Here is an 18,006-nt window from a genome sequence, read left to right as displayed (position 1 = left end):
GGGCATTAATCCCATCTTATCCGGCCTCTTTTCCCCCACAAGTTCATCCCCATTTTAGGCCCGATTTGCCCTAGGGCAGAGTCAGAAATCTAATGCAGCATTTGACAGCTTCAAGTATTTTCTACCCCTGGTACGAATCGTACTGATGAGGTTCAGTAAATCCTACTCAACTGAAGGTAGAAACACTGATGTCCTGAATCCCTGGTTATGCAGTGTATTTCCTTCTGCCGTAGAAGGAGGCACTCCCCAAAAGTAGCTCAGGGAACGCAATAGCCTCCAGTGGGGTAGATCAGCCAGGTGGACCTGAGAAGCTGGCCCTGCCTGGGGCACCTGCCAAATTTCCTTGCAGATGAAGAAAAGACACCATGGTTATAGTAAATATTTAACTGGTTCCATCAGTGACTCCAGCACTAGTTTTCCTGAAACGGAGGCAGAATCAAGCTACTCAGAAGTTCATGAGGTGTGGGGGTCACTGAGGAGGTCCCCAAAGTCACTGACCCCACTCAACACACCTGATGGCCCAGTGGAATGAGGGTTGGGCTGAAAGAATGTGAAGAGGGAGAAAAGGAATGCGGGGTGAGGGAAATACGGGACCTAGCCCGTAACTCTGCTTGCAGGAGGGCAGTAGGGAGGGCAGAAGACACTCCCTGCACAGAAGGGCTGGAACAACTTGTTCAAGTTCTCAACCTCATTATGTGGGAAGAAAGAGATGCACCTCTCTCCAACTGTCTTGTATTAGGAACCCCTCCCCAAGTGGTCTTCTGTCATCTCTGTTCTATCTTCCCAATTCTGTATTCCAAATTCTTCAGTTCAAACCCAAGTTCTGAGTTCTAAGTTCTACCTTCTGGGTTCCTGTTCCATTCTGTTTCCCTCCCCCAGGTCCTTCCCAGCTCCCATCCCTTTTCCCAGCCTTTCTGGGTGGAATATGTGGATGTCCTGCTGACTTAGCTAACTTGAGGGTTTTCCCTTTTGCTTCTTGAGGCAGTTCTAGGCTTTTCTCCAGCAGAAAGGACTTGCCTCAGACTGTCCAGCAAGTGGGTGGCCCAGTAGAGGCCAGGGAATTCCTGAGAGCCTGGCCTGGTCTGACCTTTCCACCCCACCTCTAACCACTGGACACACTACCTTTTGTGCAACTTAAGCAAAGCTGAGGATTTCCATGGTGATGATTATGGACTGGTGGCCTTGAGATGAGGAATCTTAGGGGAAAATGTGAAAAGACACAAAAGGTTGCTGTTCTTCATTCAGAGAAATTAACAACTGCTTCCAGCAAGGGGAACGGGTGAGGGGGGAAGGTGGGAAGGGTCTGGACAGGGCTGTGAGTCCTCAGAACCCCATCATCCTTCAGCTCCCCCTTCTCTGAGCTGAGCACTACCCCCAGAGTCCACAGAGTCTGAGAGAAAACCAAGACATCAGGGCTGGGATCTCCTCTGTCCATGGCTACCCTGAGGGAGAGGTGGGAGGAGGTGGAGGCAGCAGCAGCATCACTGGAGAGGTGAGATCTTCAAAGGGATCATGATCCGAGACTCCATGTGTCGAACCAGGGGGACTGCAGAGAGAGAGGCAGAGGTCACGAGGGGGCTGAGGTGAGCCAACCCCGAAAAACTAGCCCCTGAAGGAGGAGGAGGCCTGGGATGCTGAGACAGGGAAACCCCACTGCTCTCCTGGTATGGCCCATGGAGAGCACCACATCTCCCAAACTGTGGGATATGAGGGGACTTAGGCTGTGATGAAAGGCAGCTTTTAAAATTTTTCATAATTGGGACTTCTCTGGTGGTGCAGTAGTTAAGAATCTGCCTGCCAATGCAGGGGACACGGGTTTGAGCCCTGGTCCGGGAAGATCCCACATGCTGTGTAGCAACTAAGCCCGTGCGCCACAACTACTGAGCCTGCGTGCTGCAACTACTGAAGCCCACATGCCTAGAGCCTGTCCTCCACAACAAGAGAAACCACTGCAATAAGAAGCCCGCGCACTGCAACAAAGAGTAGCCCCGGCTCGCCGCAACCAGAGAAAGCCTGCGTGCAGCAACAAAGACCCAACACAGCCAAAAATAAATAAATAAATTTATTTAAAAAAATTTTTCGTAATTATATATTTATTTCCTATGTATGTGAAAAAACAACCAGCATAGCTTAAAAGTGATTTCACAGATATTATTGCTTAGGACAAATCTAGGTGAAGAACAAAGCAGGGGGATTTAAAGGAAGAGGTCAAGAAAATAATTGTAGCAGAAGAAAACTGGCAGGACAAAAGCTATGAGGGTGTCCTCAAGGGGCTAAGGTTTGAAAAACACTGATTTAGTTCAACTGACTCATTTTACAGGTGGGGACGCTGCAGCCCAGAGCGGGTCAGCTCAAGGTCACCCAGAAGGTCAGACTCTTTCCTCCTGCTCAGTGCAGTTAAACTTTACCGTGCTTACAAATTACCTACAGTTCTCGTTCAAGTGCAGATCTTGATTCAGTGCAGGGAGGGAGGGGGTTGAGATTGGGCATTTCTAACAAGCTTCCAGGGGATGCTGACACTGTCATTTGGGACCACACTTGGAAGAGCGAGGCTCCCGCTAACTCCTTCAGGAGATGCATTCTCCCACACACCAGCTGGTAAGTGTGGAAGCTCAGCTGAAAGTTCCTTAAGGGCAGGGCATTCTCTGCCTTCCAACTCCCGTCCACCACAGTCCCTGGTACACAGTGAGTGCTCACCCAGCACCTACTGACTCCAGGTGGTTCCCAGGGGTCCTGGCAAAGTGGCAAATGCTATAGGCAAAAAACTTGCTCGAAAAAATTGACTGTGCGCCTCCTCTGCGCCAGAGTCTAGGCCAAGCACTTTTCATAAATTAGCTCCTGGAACCCTCCCTCCAGCCCTCTGAGGGAGGCATTCTCACCACTGCCACCTTACAGATTGAAAACAGCATCAGTGAGGTGAAGAACCAGGCCCAAGGTCACACTGTGTGCTCAACTACAACACTTCTCTGAAGCAGGGACCACCTGGCTGTGTTACTGCCCCTTAGAGCACTCACGAAGGACAGCCTGCATCCCAGGGAGCATGCCGCCAGGACAGGAACCTACTAACTCATTGTCCTGAAAGTGAGTTCTCCGTCACGAGAGGTAATCAGACGAGGTCAGATCTACTTGCAGAGGGGATTCCATCCTCAGATAGGCCTCTTGGCAGATGACCTCAGAGGAGGTGCTCACCTGTGTAGTAGACATTTTCGTCCCAGCCCCTCTTCCTCCAGGCAGCATTTCTGGTCTCCTCCCGAGACTGCAGGTCTTTATAGGCTGTGGGGAAGGCATAGGCTCATTCCTGAGGCACAGAGGATCTGAGCCTGTACGCAGCACAAGGCCCTCCTTCTGTTGCCCCAAACCCTGCCCTGCTGTCTCTTCCTCCCCAGATGCCTCCAATTGTTAGCAAACACTGTCTGCTTTGACAATCTCATCCAATCAGTACATTTCTTGTGTATTTCCAGCCCAGAACTCTCCCTTGAGCTCTAAACTCGACTATCCAGTGTCCACTTGACATTTCCACTCAGATGTGTCAGTGTCTCAAAGGTAACACTTCTAAGGACCAAAAGTACACTCCTGACTCTCCAACCTGCTCCTCCAAGGGTCTCAGTAAGCAACACAGAGCTGCTCAAACAGGAGTCTTGGAGTCCTGGGGTTCTCTCTTCCTCCCCCACCCCAGACAGACAATTCATCCACCAGTCCCATTGGTTCCACCTCCAGACCAATGAATCTGTGGACTTCTCAGCATCCTCATTGTCACCACCTTAGGCCAGGCCACCATCCTCTCCCCCTTGAGCTACTATAACCATCTCCTGATGCCCCACATCCTCTCTTGCTCCCCTACAAAGTGCTCCCAACAAAGCACATGGCAGCCAGAGGAACCATTAGAACACAAATCAGGTCATTTCATGCTGCTTGAAATGCTGCAGCAGTCGGCCGCTGAAGTTAGAATAAACCCCGGGAATTCCCTGATGGTCCAGTGGTTAGGACTCTGCACTTCCAGTGCAGGGCGATTGGGTTCGATCTCTGGTTGGGGAACTAAGATCCCTCAAGCCTCGCAGTGCAGCCAAAAAAAAAAAAAAAAAGAGAAAAAGAAAAAGAATAAATCCCAACTCATCTCATCCCCATAGCCTGCCAAGACCCAGTCTAACCTGGCCGATCCACATCTTCCCACTCTCTTCCCCACTCCCTCCACACAGGCCTCCTTTGCACTCCTCAAAACCCTGAAGGCCTTTCCCCACCGCAGGGCCTTTGCACATGTTGTTCTCTCTACTTGGAATACCCTTCCCTGGCAATTCACAGCTGACTCCTCATTCTTTAGCTGAGCTTACATTTCACCTCCTTAGAGAGGTGTTCTAGTCTATCTAAGCCAATGAAGCTTCCCATATTTTTCTTCATTATTTCTCCCTCTCTCTTTATGATTTGTAATAATCCGAAATTATCTTTTTTGTTACTTTATGTCTGAGGTGGTGTCTCCCTCTGCTGGAATGTAAGCTCCACAAGGGCACTAATGTATTCGCATTGTTGACATGGACTGAGAGCGGAGAAAGGGGGCCACAGAGGGTCCTGGAGGGTCCCCAGCCTACCCCAGAGATGGTGCACAACGTAGAGCTCTCCTATCTGCGAGAAGAAGCCGCCCACTGCCTCCTGGTTCTCCTGCCGGTACTTGATGGCCCGAGCCCTGGGGATGGCAGAAAAGTGTGGGGCAGAGGCCAGGGCCGGTGCAAAGGGCCCTCCGGGGTGTTCCCAGGCTGTGTTTGATGTGTTTCTCAGTTACACATCAAGGGAGGAGCCTGAGGTAGGGCCCTTGGCTCTCAGAAATGATCAGGGACCAGGGTGACAGAGGTGTAGCCGCTGGCTGGGTGTTCTACCACAGTGGTCTAGAGGATCCTCACCCCCCTGGTTGGATCATCACCATCTCCTGGAGATGGCATGGAGGATGACAGGTTCACTGCTACAGGGCCCTAGGAAAGGTGGCCCACTAGGGGCCTTGATGGGGCAGGTGGGCAGGGTTCCCCCAACTCCCCAGAACCACCACTCACCAGTTGTTCCCCCATTCGATCATGGTTCCCGGCTGAAAGAGAACCAGAGCAGAGGAGGCGAATGAGCCCCCTTCTGCTATTTCAAGCATCACTGTTGGGTGGGGATGGGAAACTGTCATGTCTCTGCAGCTCCTGGAGCCGCTTCACCTTATTCATGGGGCCCTGACTCACGCCTGGGTGTGCACATGTGCACACATGCACACACACCTCTGTTCTGGGGCCAGAAGCCCCAATCTAGTTGCTGGGGCACCAGGCCTGCCCACCTCAGGGTATCAGGAAAGCAGCGCTGCTGCAGGAAGGGTGGGAGACAGGCGGGGAGCTGGCGGGGGAGGCACCTTGAGCTTGTACGTCCTCAGCTCGTAGATGTTGGGGCCGGCTCTAGGCTGTGGCTCGTTCCAGAAGCTGAACTCGAGGAGCAGCTGGTTCCTCCTGGACAGCAGCATCTGGCTCCGCTCCTTTCGGAACTCCAGGTACTCCTGCGGGCATGGTGGTTTGGGCACGGCAGCCAGGAAGTGCCTCGGCCCCATTGGTGTGTCCCACAGGGTGACGGAGGCAGCCCCCCAGCACAGGGCTGAGCCAGAACCAGCACCCAGAGAGGTTTGCCGAGTGGATGCCAACATACCTTGTTGTTTTTGAGCTTGTTCATGCAGTCCATGAGGGCTGGGTAGCCACCTGAGAATCGCCACAGGTGCACTGTTGGGGGGCAGGGAGGAGGGTACAGGTCAGGGGGCTGCGGGGACCCTGCCCTGCTTACCCCGAGGCTGGTTAGGTGTGTATGTAAAAGGGGAGGCTCCAGCCTGGTTCCCTATAGCACCAGGACTCTCTGAGTTCCCTCTGCCTTGGCGGGGGCAGCTCTAGGAAGGGGGAAAAGCCAGACACAAGCCCCGGAGACCTAGGTTTGAGCTGCAGCTCTGCCAGGTGGCCTTTGACCCCTCTAGGCCTCAATGTCCTCATCTTGAAAATGAGAATAACGCTCCCACCCAAAATTCTTTAAGTAGCAACAAGAGGATCAGACGTGAACTTGTACCCTAGGAGCTGCGCATGCATAAAGCAGAGCACCAGGCCTGTGAGGGACAGGCTGGGCCAAAGGAAGGGGTAGGTCTGATGGGCAGAGATGGATGCCTCCAAAACACTGAATTAAAGGAAGAAAACTAAGGAACAGAACAGCATGTGAGGTATGGTACCACATGTGTTTAGATGGGGAGGAACATATCCAGAGATGCTGGTCTATGCACCACGTCTCGATGGAGAGCCATCGAGATTGTGACAGGAGATGCTCTTGGGGCAAAGAACTGAGGCCTGGGGTTCACAGGCAGGAGGGAGGCTTACTTTTCATTGCAAACTCTTTGAACCGTTTGCATTTTTTATCACAGTCTCTGTACTGGGTTAAATAGTGTCCTCCACCCCCACCCCCAAATTCATGCCAACCCAGAACCTCAGAATGTGACCTTATTTGAAATAGGGTCCTTCTAGTCGTAGTCAAGCTAAGGTGAGGTCATATTGGGTGGGCCCTAAATTCAATGACTGATGTCCTTATAAGAAGAGGGAGACTTGGACACAGAGGGCAACACCACGTGAAGACAGACACCCAGGGAGAACACCATGTGACTAAGGAGGCAGAGATTGGAGCAATGCATCTGTGAGCCAAGGAGTGCCAAGGATTTCTAGCCACCACTAGAAGCTGGAAAAGGCAAGAAAAGATTCTCGCCAAGAGCTTTTGGAGGGAGCATGCCCCTGCCGACACCTTGATTTCAGACTTCTGGGCTCCAGGATTTGAAAGAATAGATTTCTGTTGTTTTAAGCCCACCAGTAGTTGGTACTTTTTACAGCAGCCCCAGGAAAACCCTGATACACCTTCCAGTAATAAAGAAACCTAGTCTGTGTGCAAGAGAAGGAACAGTCTTATCATGCTTGGGAGCATGGCTGGGGCCAAGGGAGCAAGGTCCCCAAAAGGTCAATTGGGCAGGCTAAGGCTGAGAGCATTGGGCTGGCCAGTGGCTTGGCATTTCAGACTCTTGTTACTTATCCCCAGCTGGTCGCTCACCTGCCTTTTGACTCCATCTCTGCCTTGATTTTCCCATCTGCAAAATGGTCTGACCCTGTGGTTTAAAGACCTCTTTCCCAAGGGAAACAGCAAAAGTACTGTATGGATGGCAGTCTATTAAGACCAGGAATGCTGACCTGTGGAAGAGGCATTAGCCTAATTCTAGGGGCCAAGAGGTAAAAGTTACAAGGAGGGCATCCAAGGCCCATGAGAAGAAAGAATTTTCTAACGATAGTGTTCCATCTAGAAGATGGATTGGAGGTTTTTTTACAAAAAAAACGAATCTACAAATTCATTAAAATGTAGATTCCTGAGCCCTACTCCCAGGGGGTGGCTCAGTGGATCTGCTCCCCAGATGATTCTACATAGGGGACAACCCCTCAAGATACACAAAATATAGGACATGCTTTAAAATTCACGCTCCCATTCCTCAAAGTTCATTTCTCAATTAGCAGATACTTAGAAGAATCCAAGAAGTACTGCTGGAACTGATTAGGTTGTACCTAAAATGGGAAAACTGTAGGGGCTGGAACGGAAGACAGCTTTTCTCTTACCCCACTAACAATGAGTCAGTGACTGCTACTGAAACAGAATAAATGATGAAGAGAATCTACCTAACTGCAGATCACAGATTTAAAAAACAAACAAACAAACAAAACACATACAATTATCAGGGCAGTTGAAGGATGAGATAAGTTGGCTTATGAGGTAGTGAGCTCCCCATAGCTGTGAGTGTTCAAGGGAAGCATAGAGGACCCTCTATCAGGGCTGCACCAGAGGAGCTCCCTGTGCTGTACGCAGTCTAATCAGCACTGTCCAAAAGGACTTTCTACTATGATGGGAAAGTTCTACAGCTATGCCATCCAAGATGGTAGCCACGAGACACATATTTCTATCAATGGGCACTTGAAATGTGGCTAGTGTGACTGAGGAACTGAATTTTTCATTTTGTTTAACTTTACCCAATTTAAATTTAAGTAGCTACATGTGGTTAGTGGTTACTTTCCTGGACAGTGCAGATCTAAATGCCAAGGCCCCTGTAAGTGGCTGGGATGCTGTGAGTAAACCAAATTCATGTGTGGGTCCTCACAGCTGGTGCCAACTGAGGTGGGCATGTTGGGGTGGGATGGGGCGTGCTTGGGGTACCGCTGGGAAGCTGTAAGGAACCCGCTCAGACAAGAGTCCCTTTTATTCCACAAATATGTACGGCATACCGGGGGTTCAGTGGTGAAGAAAGGCAGGGCCCCCGCCCTCCTGGAACTCACCACCTCCATGGGGAGACACACAGAACAGGGCACATGATCAGGGCTGTGAAGAGGCAAGTCCTGGGGGCTGGGGAGCCAGGAGAGGTGCCTCACCCAGCTGGGGTGGAGGGAATCAGGGGAGGCCTCCAGGAGGAGGTGATAGCTACACCAAAATAAAAGGTGAGTAGAGGAGTGAGCCAGGTAGAGGAGGCAAGGGAGAAAGAATGCTTCAGGCTGACGAAACAGCATGAACAAGAGCGTGGAACTAGAGGGAAAAACTATCCATCTGAAAAACAGAAAGAAGTCCTGGGTGGGATGGTGCAGCGAGCAGGAGGACGTGGCGAGACAAGGCTTGACGCTGGGCAGGGAAGGGCTCGAGAGACTCGTGGGGGCACCCCAAGGGCAGAGGGAGCCACCAGAGATGTTTGGCAGGGGAGTGAGCTGACGGGGGCTGCACTTAGAAAGACCCCTCGGGGTGCCGCTGCAGAGGGAGTGGAGGGCAGCCACCTGGGCTGGGCAGCAGTGGCGCTGGGGGGTGGGCATCTCACCTGCCTGGTCCTGCTCCCCGTACCATGTGTTCCAGTTGCCCACGAGCGAGCAGGGGTAATCCTCATCCAGGTGCAGCTTGGGCAGCACAGCCTCCCTGTGGGAGGGGCACAGAGAAGGGGGAGGGCTCACATCAGCCACCAGAGCCCCTGAGATGAGGCTTCCAACTCAGGCCCGCAGAGTTGGGCCTCAGTCTCCCCATCTCTAAGATGCAGAGGCTGCATGAGAGGACTTGTGGCTCTGAAATCTACACCCCCCGGGATTTCTGCATGGAGAACAGGGCGGGGATAGAGGCCCCCACCCAAGCAGGGACTGGGACAGGAGGGTTAGGGTTAGGGTCAGCTCACGTCAGGCTGTTGTAGGCATCCAGACACTCGGGCTTCACATTGTGAACTGCAACAGAGGACAGAGAGCAGGAGGTGAAGCGAGGGGGAGCAGGGTGTCTGTGGGGAGCTGTGCTGGGGTAGCCCCACAGGGCCTGGGCTCCCAGGACAGCTCAGGATGTCCCAGACCCTCTCAAGTCCCAGCCAGAGCCTTGCAGGCCCCCAGAGGCCCAGGGAGGGAGGGCTGGCCAACTCAGCAGCCACTCACACTGGATCTTGTAGAGGTTGCTGGTCTCCTTCTTGGACAGCAGGGTGGAGTGGGCGTCCTTCCGGGGATCCACCTTGTGTACGAACAGAGAACGGAACCAGCTGCCTTCATTGTCCTTGGAATAGAAGCTGCAGGACAGAGGAGTTCGGGGGAGACCTGCTTACATCTGCTCAGACGCCTTGCTCCCCAAGGCTAGTGACACACATTTCTGGGAATGCAGCCACAGAATCCCATGGCAGCTCCAGAAGATGTCATGTCATTGGAGCCAGCTGAGCACAGCTGGTCCTTTCTACAGAGATCCTGGCTGCCCAGTTCGCTTCGTGAAGCTCTGCGGAGCCTCAGGAGGCCAGGAGAGGCAGCCCCACCTCCCGCCTCTCTCTCCAGCCTGCCTCCGCTTCACCCCTTTCCAAGAGGTCCTCCACTTGGACCACACAACTGCATCCCTTGCCAAGAGGATCAACCCCGCACCCATCTTGCCTGATGTCCTAAGCCCATGACAGCCCAACCTACCTTGGCAGCCTCCCATCCTGTCCATCCCCCACCTGTGTATCCTGCTCTCCAGCTATGCTTCTCCCTGAACATACTAGGCTCTTTCACTCTGTGCTTTCTTTGCAATTTCTGTCCCTTCTGACGAGAGGGCTGCACTCACCGTCCTCCCTGGTGCTCACACTACACCTGGCCTGTGCCCAATCCCAGCCCCACAAATGGAGAGCCCAAGACAAGCACACTTTGTCCTTGAGGAGGTCACAGTCTGCTGGGAGAAGTGGACCTTGGAACACAGTTACAGCCAGAGGTCTCTGGGAGAGCCCAGATGTGTGAGCCTGAACTTGGCCTCTGGAAGTCTGGGCTGGCTCTCCAGAGGATGTGATCTGGCCAGTCTCCAAATCTCCAGGGCTGATTTGGCAGATAAAGGCAGGTAGAGGGGGTCAAAGGCATCACAAGGCAAGATTCATTCACTCATCCAGCCAACACTTAATTGACAAATATCTGCCCTGTGCACATTGCTATGTTGCTGTGAGAATGAATGAATGAATGACGTGCCTTGTTCAGAGCAGGGGGTCCAACCACCAGGTCCTGCCAGATCATAACTGCACTCCCCATACAAGGTCCCAGCAGGGGTGGGGATTACTTTTAGGCTGCCAGAGGTGGTAAATCATCTTACTTAACAGCAAGGTACAGCTTGTAGCCAGGTCTGAAACATTAGCCTCCCGCTGGATGATTTCTAGCCAAGGAGTCTGGCAGTGGGGGCCCCATCAGCAAGTCCTCTCCTTTTTCAAGCCTTTTCTGTGGCTAGGATAAACGTTTTGCAAATCAAAGTACTGCTTTTCTCCAAAATATGGAGCAAGTACTGGGATTGATAAAATTTAAAAAGCATCTTAAAGTGGTGAAATATTTATATAAACATAGAGTAAGATAAGTAACAATCTGTCCCAGACTGCTTTTTGTTTGTTGGTTGGTTGGTTGGTTTTTGGCCACGCCAAGCAGCCTGTGGGATCCTAGTTCCCCTACCAGGGACTGAACCCGGGCCACAGCAGTGAAAGTGCCGAGTCCCAACCACTGAACTGCCCAGGAACTCCCAGTCCCAAACTGTTAATACTGCTTACCTGGGAGAGGGAAGAGGAAGATGGTTACACTTTTCGTTATTCATTATAATTTTTTGTAAAGGTAAAAAAAACCTGTTTAAAGTATTTCCAGATTCATAGGCTTTCTATCATTTTGTGTGTATTTGCTTCATTAACAAAAAACAGACAGTTATCATCAGATGGTCGATGTAGTCTGTGAAAAATTTGGGACCAGAATAAGGGAGCCTCACTATGGCTAATGTTGGCTGAGGATATCCTCTGTGCCAGGGACCTGTGATCAGCTTAACATGATCCTGCTGAATCTATGTAAGGATATCATAATGTTGATATTATTAATGCCCCCATTTTCAAGATGAGAAAATAGAAGGTCGGAGGTGGGAGGGTTAAGAAACTTGTCCCCAGGTCACATAGCAAATCAGGGGCAGAGAGCTCAGGAAAGAACCCAGAGCTCTTTCCTCTAAAGTCAGCCCCACCTCAGGTCTGGCACCAATCTCGGGAACTAGCATCAGGTAGATACTGTGAAGAACCAGGTGTTTTTAACAAAGCCACTGGCAGAGGGACCTGACCTTTGGTTTGAATGTAGAGAGGCTGCTTCCACTGGAAGGGGTGGTGACAGGGAAGGCAGCCATTCCTACTATATGTCAACCAAGACCTTTGCTCAAGGACTGGGCTTTGAGTAATTTATTAACATCAGCACTGACCAAGATAAACAGCCAAGTGTCCGGCCCTGAAAAGAGAGCCTGGGACCCCAGGGGCTGGGGAGTGAGGGGGTCCAGGAGCTCTGATGGGCTCCCATCTCCTCCCACCACTGTCTAATCTTTCCTGCCTCTGGGTCTCCGTTTCCCCACGTGTCAAAAGAGCAGGGTAGAGCAGCCTATCTCTAAAGATCTTTTCTACAGGCCCCAAGAATATCCCAGGGCAGGGTCTGAACTTGAAGCTAGCATCCGAGGGCTCACATTTTCAAGAGTTCAAATTTCACTTTCTCAGTGAAATCACAACATTCTCCTGTCCCTGAACTCCCCAACTCTTCTCACCCTGCTCTCTATTTTTCTGTAGCTCCTTCTAACACATTATAGAATTTTTTTGCTTATTATGTGCCTTGTTTATTGTCTCCCACTAGAAGCAGACCCCCAGGAGGATAGGGATCTTGTCTGTCTCGTGTATCCCTGCTGTATTCCCAGTGCCTAGAACAGTGCTGGGGATGTGGCACATGCTCAGACCACGTTTGGGGAATGAGTGCAGGCGTGTGGGGGGAGCTAAGACAGAGGTGCATGAAAATGATGAAATCTGAGAGGTAAGAAAGGAGAGAAAGTGTGGACCTTAGCTCAGAGTGTGGACTCGGGACTCAGGGGCCCTTTCCATCCCCACCACCACCAGCAGAATTAGTACTTAAGGACACAGGTTCTGGACAAATGCAGGACTAATCCCAGCCCAGCGTCATCTCTCTGAGCCTCATTTACCTCATCCATAAAATACGAGCAATAAGATCTCCTTGTAGAGAATGGGGCCGACATGGCGGTGCAGCTAATATCACTCTTCCTACTTAACTTCCTAACTGAACTCCTGGCTCCCATTCTTTCCCTTTTTTCCTAACCTGCCATCAATTTTGTAATGCACCATGGTTGTGATGCTATTCGTCCACTTGAAAATCTTCTATGGATCCCTACTGCCCATAAAACAAGGCTGGATGTCTCCACTTGGGATTCTAGTTCTAATCTATTTTGCCAAGCTTTCCATAGTCAATTCCCCTTTTTTAAAATTTTTATTTATTTATTTTTTTGGCCGCCCCATGCAGCATGTGGGATCTTAGTTCCCCGACCAGGGACTGAACCCATGCCCCCAGCAGTGGAAGTGTGGAGTCTTAACCACTGGACTGCCGGGGAAGTCCCCAATTCCCTCTTAAATTTGGTGACCACAGAGCCAAGATTCCCTATCGTTAGCAACACCTGAGAACATGTTAGAAGTTTTCAGGCCCCATCCCAGACCCAATGCAACAGAAACTCTGGGGGTGGGCCTAGCAATCTGGGTTTTAACAAGCCTGCCAAGGGATTATGATGCACACTCAGGCCCAAGAATCACTGCTCTAAGGCAGTCCCAACTTACTTTCTTTCCTTCTTTTTTTCATGTAATCTCAGTAAATCATCCCAGAAACACCAAAGATTCTGGTATCTAAACTATATTAAGAATATATTAAGCCCCAAGAGTGGAGCTTCCCTGGTGGCAGTGATAAAGAACCCGCCTGCCAATGCAGAGGACACGGGTTCGAGCCCCGGTCCAGAAAGATCCCACATGCCGCGGAGCAAGTAAGCCCGTGTGCCACAACTGCTGAGCCTGTGCTCTAGAGCCCGCGAGCCACAACTACTGAGCCCTCATGCCACAACTATTGAAGCCTGCGCGCCCAGAGCCCGAGCTCTGCAACAAAGAGAAGCCACCGCAATGAGAAGCCTGTGCACCGCAATGAAGAGTAGCCCCCGCTCACCGCGACTAGAGAAAGCCTGCGCGCAGCAATGAAGACCCAATGCAGCCAAAAAATAAAATAAATTAAATAAATTAAAAAAAAAAAAAAAGAAGAATGCCCCTTAGGCCTAGAAAAACCAGTTCAACCCCCATCCATAAACACATCTCTCCTGGGACTTCCCTGGGGGTCCAGTGGTTAAGACTCTGTGCTTCAGGGAGCTCAGCTCGGTGCTCTGTGATGACCTAGATGGGTAGGGTGGCTCAGGGGCTGGAGGGGGGGCAGGGAGGGAGGTCCAAGAGGGAGGGGATATATGTATACATATAGCTGATTCACTTCACTGTACAGTAGAAACTAACACAATATTGTAAAGCAATTATACTCCAATTAAAAAAAAAAAGACTCTGTGCTTCCACTGCAGGGGGCACAGGTTAGATCCCTGGTCAGGGAAACTATATCCCACATGTGGGGTTCGGCCAAAAAAAAAAAAAAAAAAAAAAAAAACAAAAAACCTCTCCTATTTCGCCCTCATCTCCCTAGCCAGTCTCCCTAGCCACACCGGAAGCCCAGAGCTGACGTTCTCCACCCCTCAGGGTACCAGCACAATGCTTTTAGCATGGGAGTTGCTCAGTAAATATCTGTCCCAGATGAGAACTCTTGAGACAAATTTGCACTCTCAATAGGGATCAACGGTCTGGTGCCTCACCACATGAAAATGCTCTGGAATGTTTTAGATCGATATGCTAGGAAGTTTGGCTCTGTGCACATTCCTGAAACACTCTTCTGTTTTGAGTTGGCTGAAAGGGGCCACAGGACTTTCCTGGTGGCACACTGGTTAAGAATCTGCCTGCCAATGCAGGGGACACTGGTTCGATACCTGGTCCAGGAAGATCCCACATGCTGCGGAGCAATTAAGCCCATGCGCCACAACTACTGAGCCTGCGAGCCACAACTACTGAGCTCACATGCCAGAACTACTGAGGCCCACGTGCCTAGAGCTTGTGCTCCACAACAAGAGAAGCCACAGCAATAAGAAGCCCACACACCACAATGAAGAGTAGACCCCGCTCACTGCAACTAGAGAGGGCCCACACGCAGCAATGAAGACCCAACACAGTCAAAAATAAATAAATAAATAAATTAAAAAAAAAAAAAAAAAAAAGAATCTGCCTGCCAATGCAGGGGACATGGGTTCGAGCCCTGGTCTGGGAAGATTCCACATGCTGTGGAGCAACTAAGCCTGTGTACCACAACTACTGAGCCAGCGTGCCACAACTACTGAAGCCCATGTGCCCTAGAGCCTGTGCGCCGCAACTACTGAGCCCACATGCTGCAACTACTGAAGCCCACGTGCCTAGAGCCTGTGCTCCACATCGAGAGAAGCGATGGCAATGAAGTCCGCACACTGCAACGAAGAGCAGCCCCTGCTCGCCACAACTAGAGAAAGCCCGTGCATAGCAACGAAGACCCAATGCAGCGAAAAATAATAAATAAAATTTTTTTTAAAAAAGAAAGGGGCCACATTTCTGCTTATTGTTCCTGAAGTGTGTCTTTAGAAGACAAACCGGAAGAACTAAAGTTCTGTTAATGAGAGCATTACTGATGCAGCGGTAGCAACTGCTGTGTACTGAGCACTTTCTATGTGCTGAGAACTGATCCTCACAATATGTTGAGAAAAATGAGGCTCAAAAACAAAATAGAGAAAAATGAGGCTCAGAGATGTACCAGGCCTTATTCGAGAACAATTAATCAATGGCCAAGAGGATTCCAATCCAGGTCTATCCGATTTCAAAGCCCACACTGTGTCTATACCCCAGCGGACTCCAAAGCTCAGAGGCCAGATGGCCCCTCTAGTGACTCCAGAGAGATACGGGGCAGATGGAGGGTCGGCAGGATTCCCAGGTATCCAAGGTGGGACCAGGGAGTAAGTAACTTTGAAGCAGTCCTTTAGGGACTTCATAATTATTAATCCAAGTACCTGCACAGCAATCCTACGAAAAACACCAGGCAGGGATCCCCATCCCCACTTTACAGAGAAGGAAAGCAAGGATCATGGAGGTTCAGTGCCCCATCCAAGGTTAAAGAGTAGATAAGTGAGGAGCAGCAGACTGCCTTCATGTCCCATGCTCCTTTTGTGGCCTCTGGCTATTCACCACACAAATGGCTTTACCACCAACCAATTTTGTAACCCGGGGGAAGTGTGGTCCTGCCCCCAGCTTCCATTTCCTTATCTGGAAAACAAGGGGCTCAAAGGAGGTGATCTCCCAGAAGCCCCTTCAGCCCTGACATCTTGGGGGCTCATGAAGAAATTGCTTGAGACACAGGTTTGGGGGAGGGGCAACATTTGCAGCAAATTCACCAGGGGCTAGGTAAGTCGCATGGCCTTGTTAATCCTCAACAACTCTATGAAATACATCCTACTTTATCACCCCCATTTTACAGATTAGGAATCTGAGACTTCAAGAGGCCAAATGACTCATGCAAGGTCACCCCACTGAAAAAGGCTGAGTTAGATGTGCTGGTGCTGGGCAAACTCTAGGCTCTCTCCATGTTATCAGCTTTCTCCCCAATTACTGGGCAGTCAGGTTGGGGGCACATGCCTGGCTCCTCTTTCCCAGCCTCCCCTGACCCCCACTGCACAGCACTCTAGAACATCTCACAGCAAAGCCTAACAGAAGTCTGCAGCTTCATGCCTGCGCTGCTGGGCAGGACAGACCCCTCCTTTCCACAGGTGGGGGGACAGGTGTCCTCACTTCTTTGGCCAATGTTCTTGAGCATACACTGTTGTGAGCCCTATGCCAGGGGTTGGGGAAACAGAAATATGAGGTGATGCTCTAGTGGCAGGGACAGACAAGTGTGTACAGGGTGGTAAGAGCAGAGATGGGGGAAGTACAGAGTGCTAGAGACGGAGAAGGGAGGGGCCACCCAGGGCCAGTCAGGGAGGTCCAGCCCTGCCTCAGCCCAGAGCAGGGACCAAAAAAAAGCCCAGGCCCAGCCCATGGCCCAGCCAGCCTCCCTCTCCCAGGAGGCCACCAGCTGTGGTGCAAAGAGCACAGGGGTGTCAGGAGGCCTGGGTCTAGACCCAGTGCCGCCACAGAATGGCAGGGGGAGTGACCTTGGGCAACTCCCATCCTTTCTCAGGCCTCCTTTGCCCCACTTCTACTGTTCAGGGTTGGGGAGCAAAGGATCTGTGCAGCCACGGCCTTTAGAGATCTCCCATTGCTCCCCATATCTCTTACCCCCAGAACTTCCGGAAGGAGGTGCTGCCTCTCCTAGAAGCCCCCAGGGGAACTGTCTCACAATCACCGCAAAGGCCTGGGAAGGGGCCACTCCTCCTGCCCTCTGACAGCTCCCACTCCCCAGGGCCCAGGACCTGCCCCTCTCATTCACCCTATCCTTCATTCTCAGCCCAGAGCCAGGCACCCAGTAGGACAAAGACCCTGCGCATACCTTTCCCACCTCCCCCGTTCTTTGACCAGACCTCCTATCCATGGCTCCGCCTCTAACCACTAGATTACAAGCGCGAGTCTCTGCCCATCCCCCAAGCCCAGACCCTGGCCCCCACGCGTGCACCCCCCACGCGCGCCGCCCCCGCCTGGCCTGGCCCGGCCCGGCTCATACCGCGCTGCAGCCACAGGCGCAACGTCCCGGCCCCCGGGCCCCGGGCGCCCCAGCAGCCGCCGAGCCGCCGCAGAGATGCTGCACAGACGCGGAGCCATGTTGGAGCGCTGCTGGTTAGAGGAAGGCCCCGCCCCCGAACCCGGCAAAGGAGGTGGAACGTTAGTAAGCCCCGCCCCACCTGGTCGCCCGCCCCCTCTCCACCCAGACAGGTGGGTGTAATTCCTGTGCATTCAGCAATTTAGATGCTGGGCAGAAGTCCGGATTCTTGTCCTCTGAGCCTCTGCAGCTCTGCTACAGACTTGGTCTATGACCTGGAGCAAACCCTTTGCCCACTCTGGGCCTCAGTGTCCACCCCGGTAAAATGGGAGCGTTGAACAATAATACCAGGGGTTCTTAACGGGGCAACTCAAGGATGAGCGGCAGAGGGTGAGTAAGCCCCCTGAAATCGTATACAGTTATGTGCGCCTGTGCGTTCCTGGGCGGGGGGTGGGGGGGCGGCACAGATAGCGTTTATCACATTATGAAAGGAAAAACCCCTAACAATTTAAGACAGCTGGACAAGGCTCTGGGTTGCAGGGACACTTTCTCTCCATCATCTCCTTTTCCCTTTCCATCCCCCCTACCATCGCTGCCTGGGCCTCCTGGGGCCCCACGCCCTTCTCCTGCTCTGCCCAGGTCTTGTGCCTAACTTCCAAACTAGTCTCCTCTTGGCCCACAGTCCCCCAGGTCACAGACCTCAGCAGGAGCAGAGGGCCTGCAGACCCCACAGGGAGGCCCAGGAGCCCAATAACTTCCAGAGAGACTGGATGTGTGCCTAAAAGAATGTCCACCCGCTGAGGCTGACGCTGACGGTCAGCGTGGTGTGCCTGGGGTGGAGGAGTGA

General features: G+C 51.8%; 1 protein-coding gene across 1 annotated transcript; it reads right to left on the bottom strand.

Moving 5' to 3' along the window:
- Positions 1-1,208: 1,208 nt before the first annotated feature.
- On the bottom strand, positions 1,209-17,229 carry NIPSNAP1 (nipsnap homolog 1). The gene is made up of 10 exons (XM_007122066.3): positions 17,124-17,229; positions 9,465-9,592; positions 9,221-9,266; positions 8,876-8,970; positions 5,662-5,732; positions 5,375-5,515; positions 5,040-5,071; positions 4,584-4,678; positions 3,190-3,273; positions 1,209-1,546 (listed from the first exon to the last, which is right to left on the bottom strand). Exons 1-10 carry the CDS (start codon positions 17,219-17,221, stop codon positions 1,482-1,484), a joined length of 855 nt encoding a protein of 284 aa, XP_007122128.1. The 5' UTR covers positions 17,222-17,229; the 3' UTR covers positions 1,209-1,481.
- Positions 17,230-18,006: the final 777 nt, after the last annotated feature.

The sequence above is a fragment of the Physeter macrocephalus genome, chromosome 19 (assembly GCF_002837175.3).
Source record: "Physeter macrocephalus isolate SW-GA chromosome 19, ASM283717v5, whole genome shotgun sequence".
Lineage (NCBI taxonomy): Eukaryota > Metazoa > Chordata > Mammalia > Artiodactyla > Physeteridae > Physeter > Physeter macrocephalus.
Note: the sequence above shows the minus strand (reverse complement) of the source record. Positions and strands in the feature narration are given on the sequence as shown.

Coding starts and splice junctions, on each gene's coding strand:
- NIPSNAP1 (XM_007122066.3), bottom strand. CDS start 17,221: ATGGCTCCGCGTCTGTGCAGCATCTCTGCGGCGGCTCGGCGGCTGCTG. Junction 9,267..9,464: donor CAACCTCTACAAGATCCAGT/GTGAGTGGCTGC, acceptor CCTCTGTTGCAG/TTCACAATGTGAAGCCCGAG. Junction 3,274..4,583: donor CGTTGTGCACCATCTCTGGG/GTAGGCTGGGGA, acceptor CCTTCCCCACAG/CCTATAAAGACCTGCAGTCT.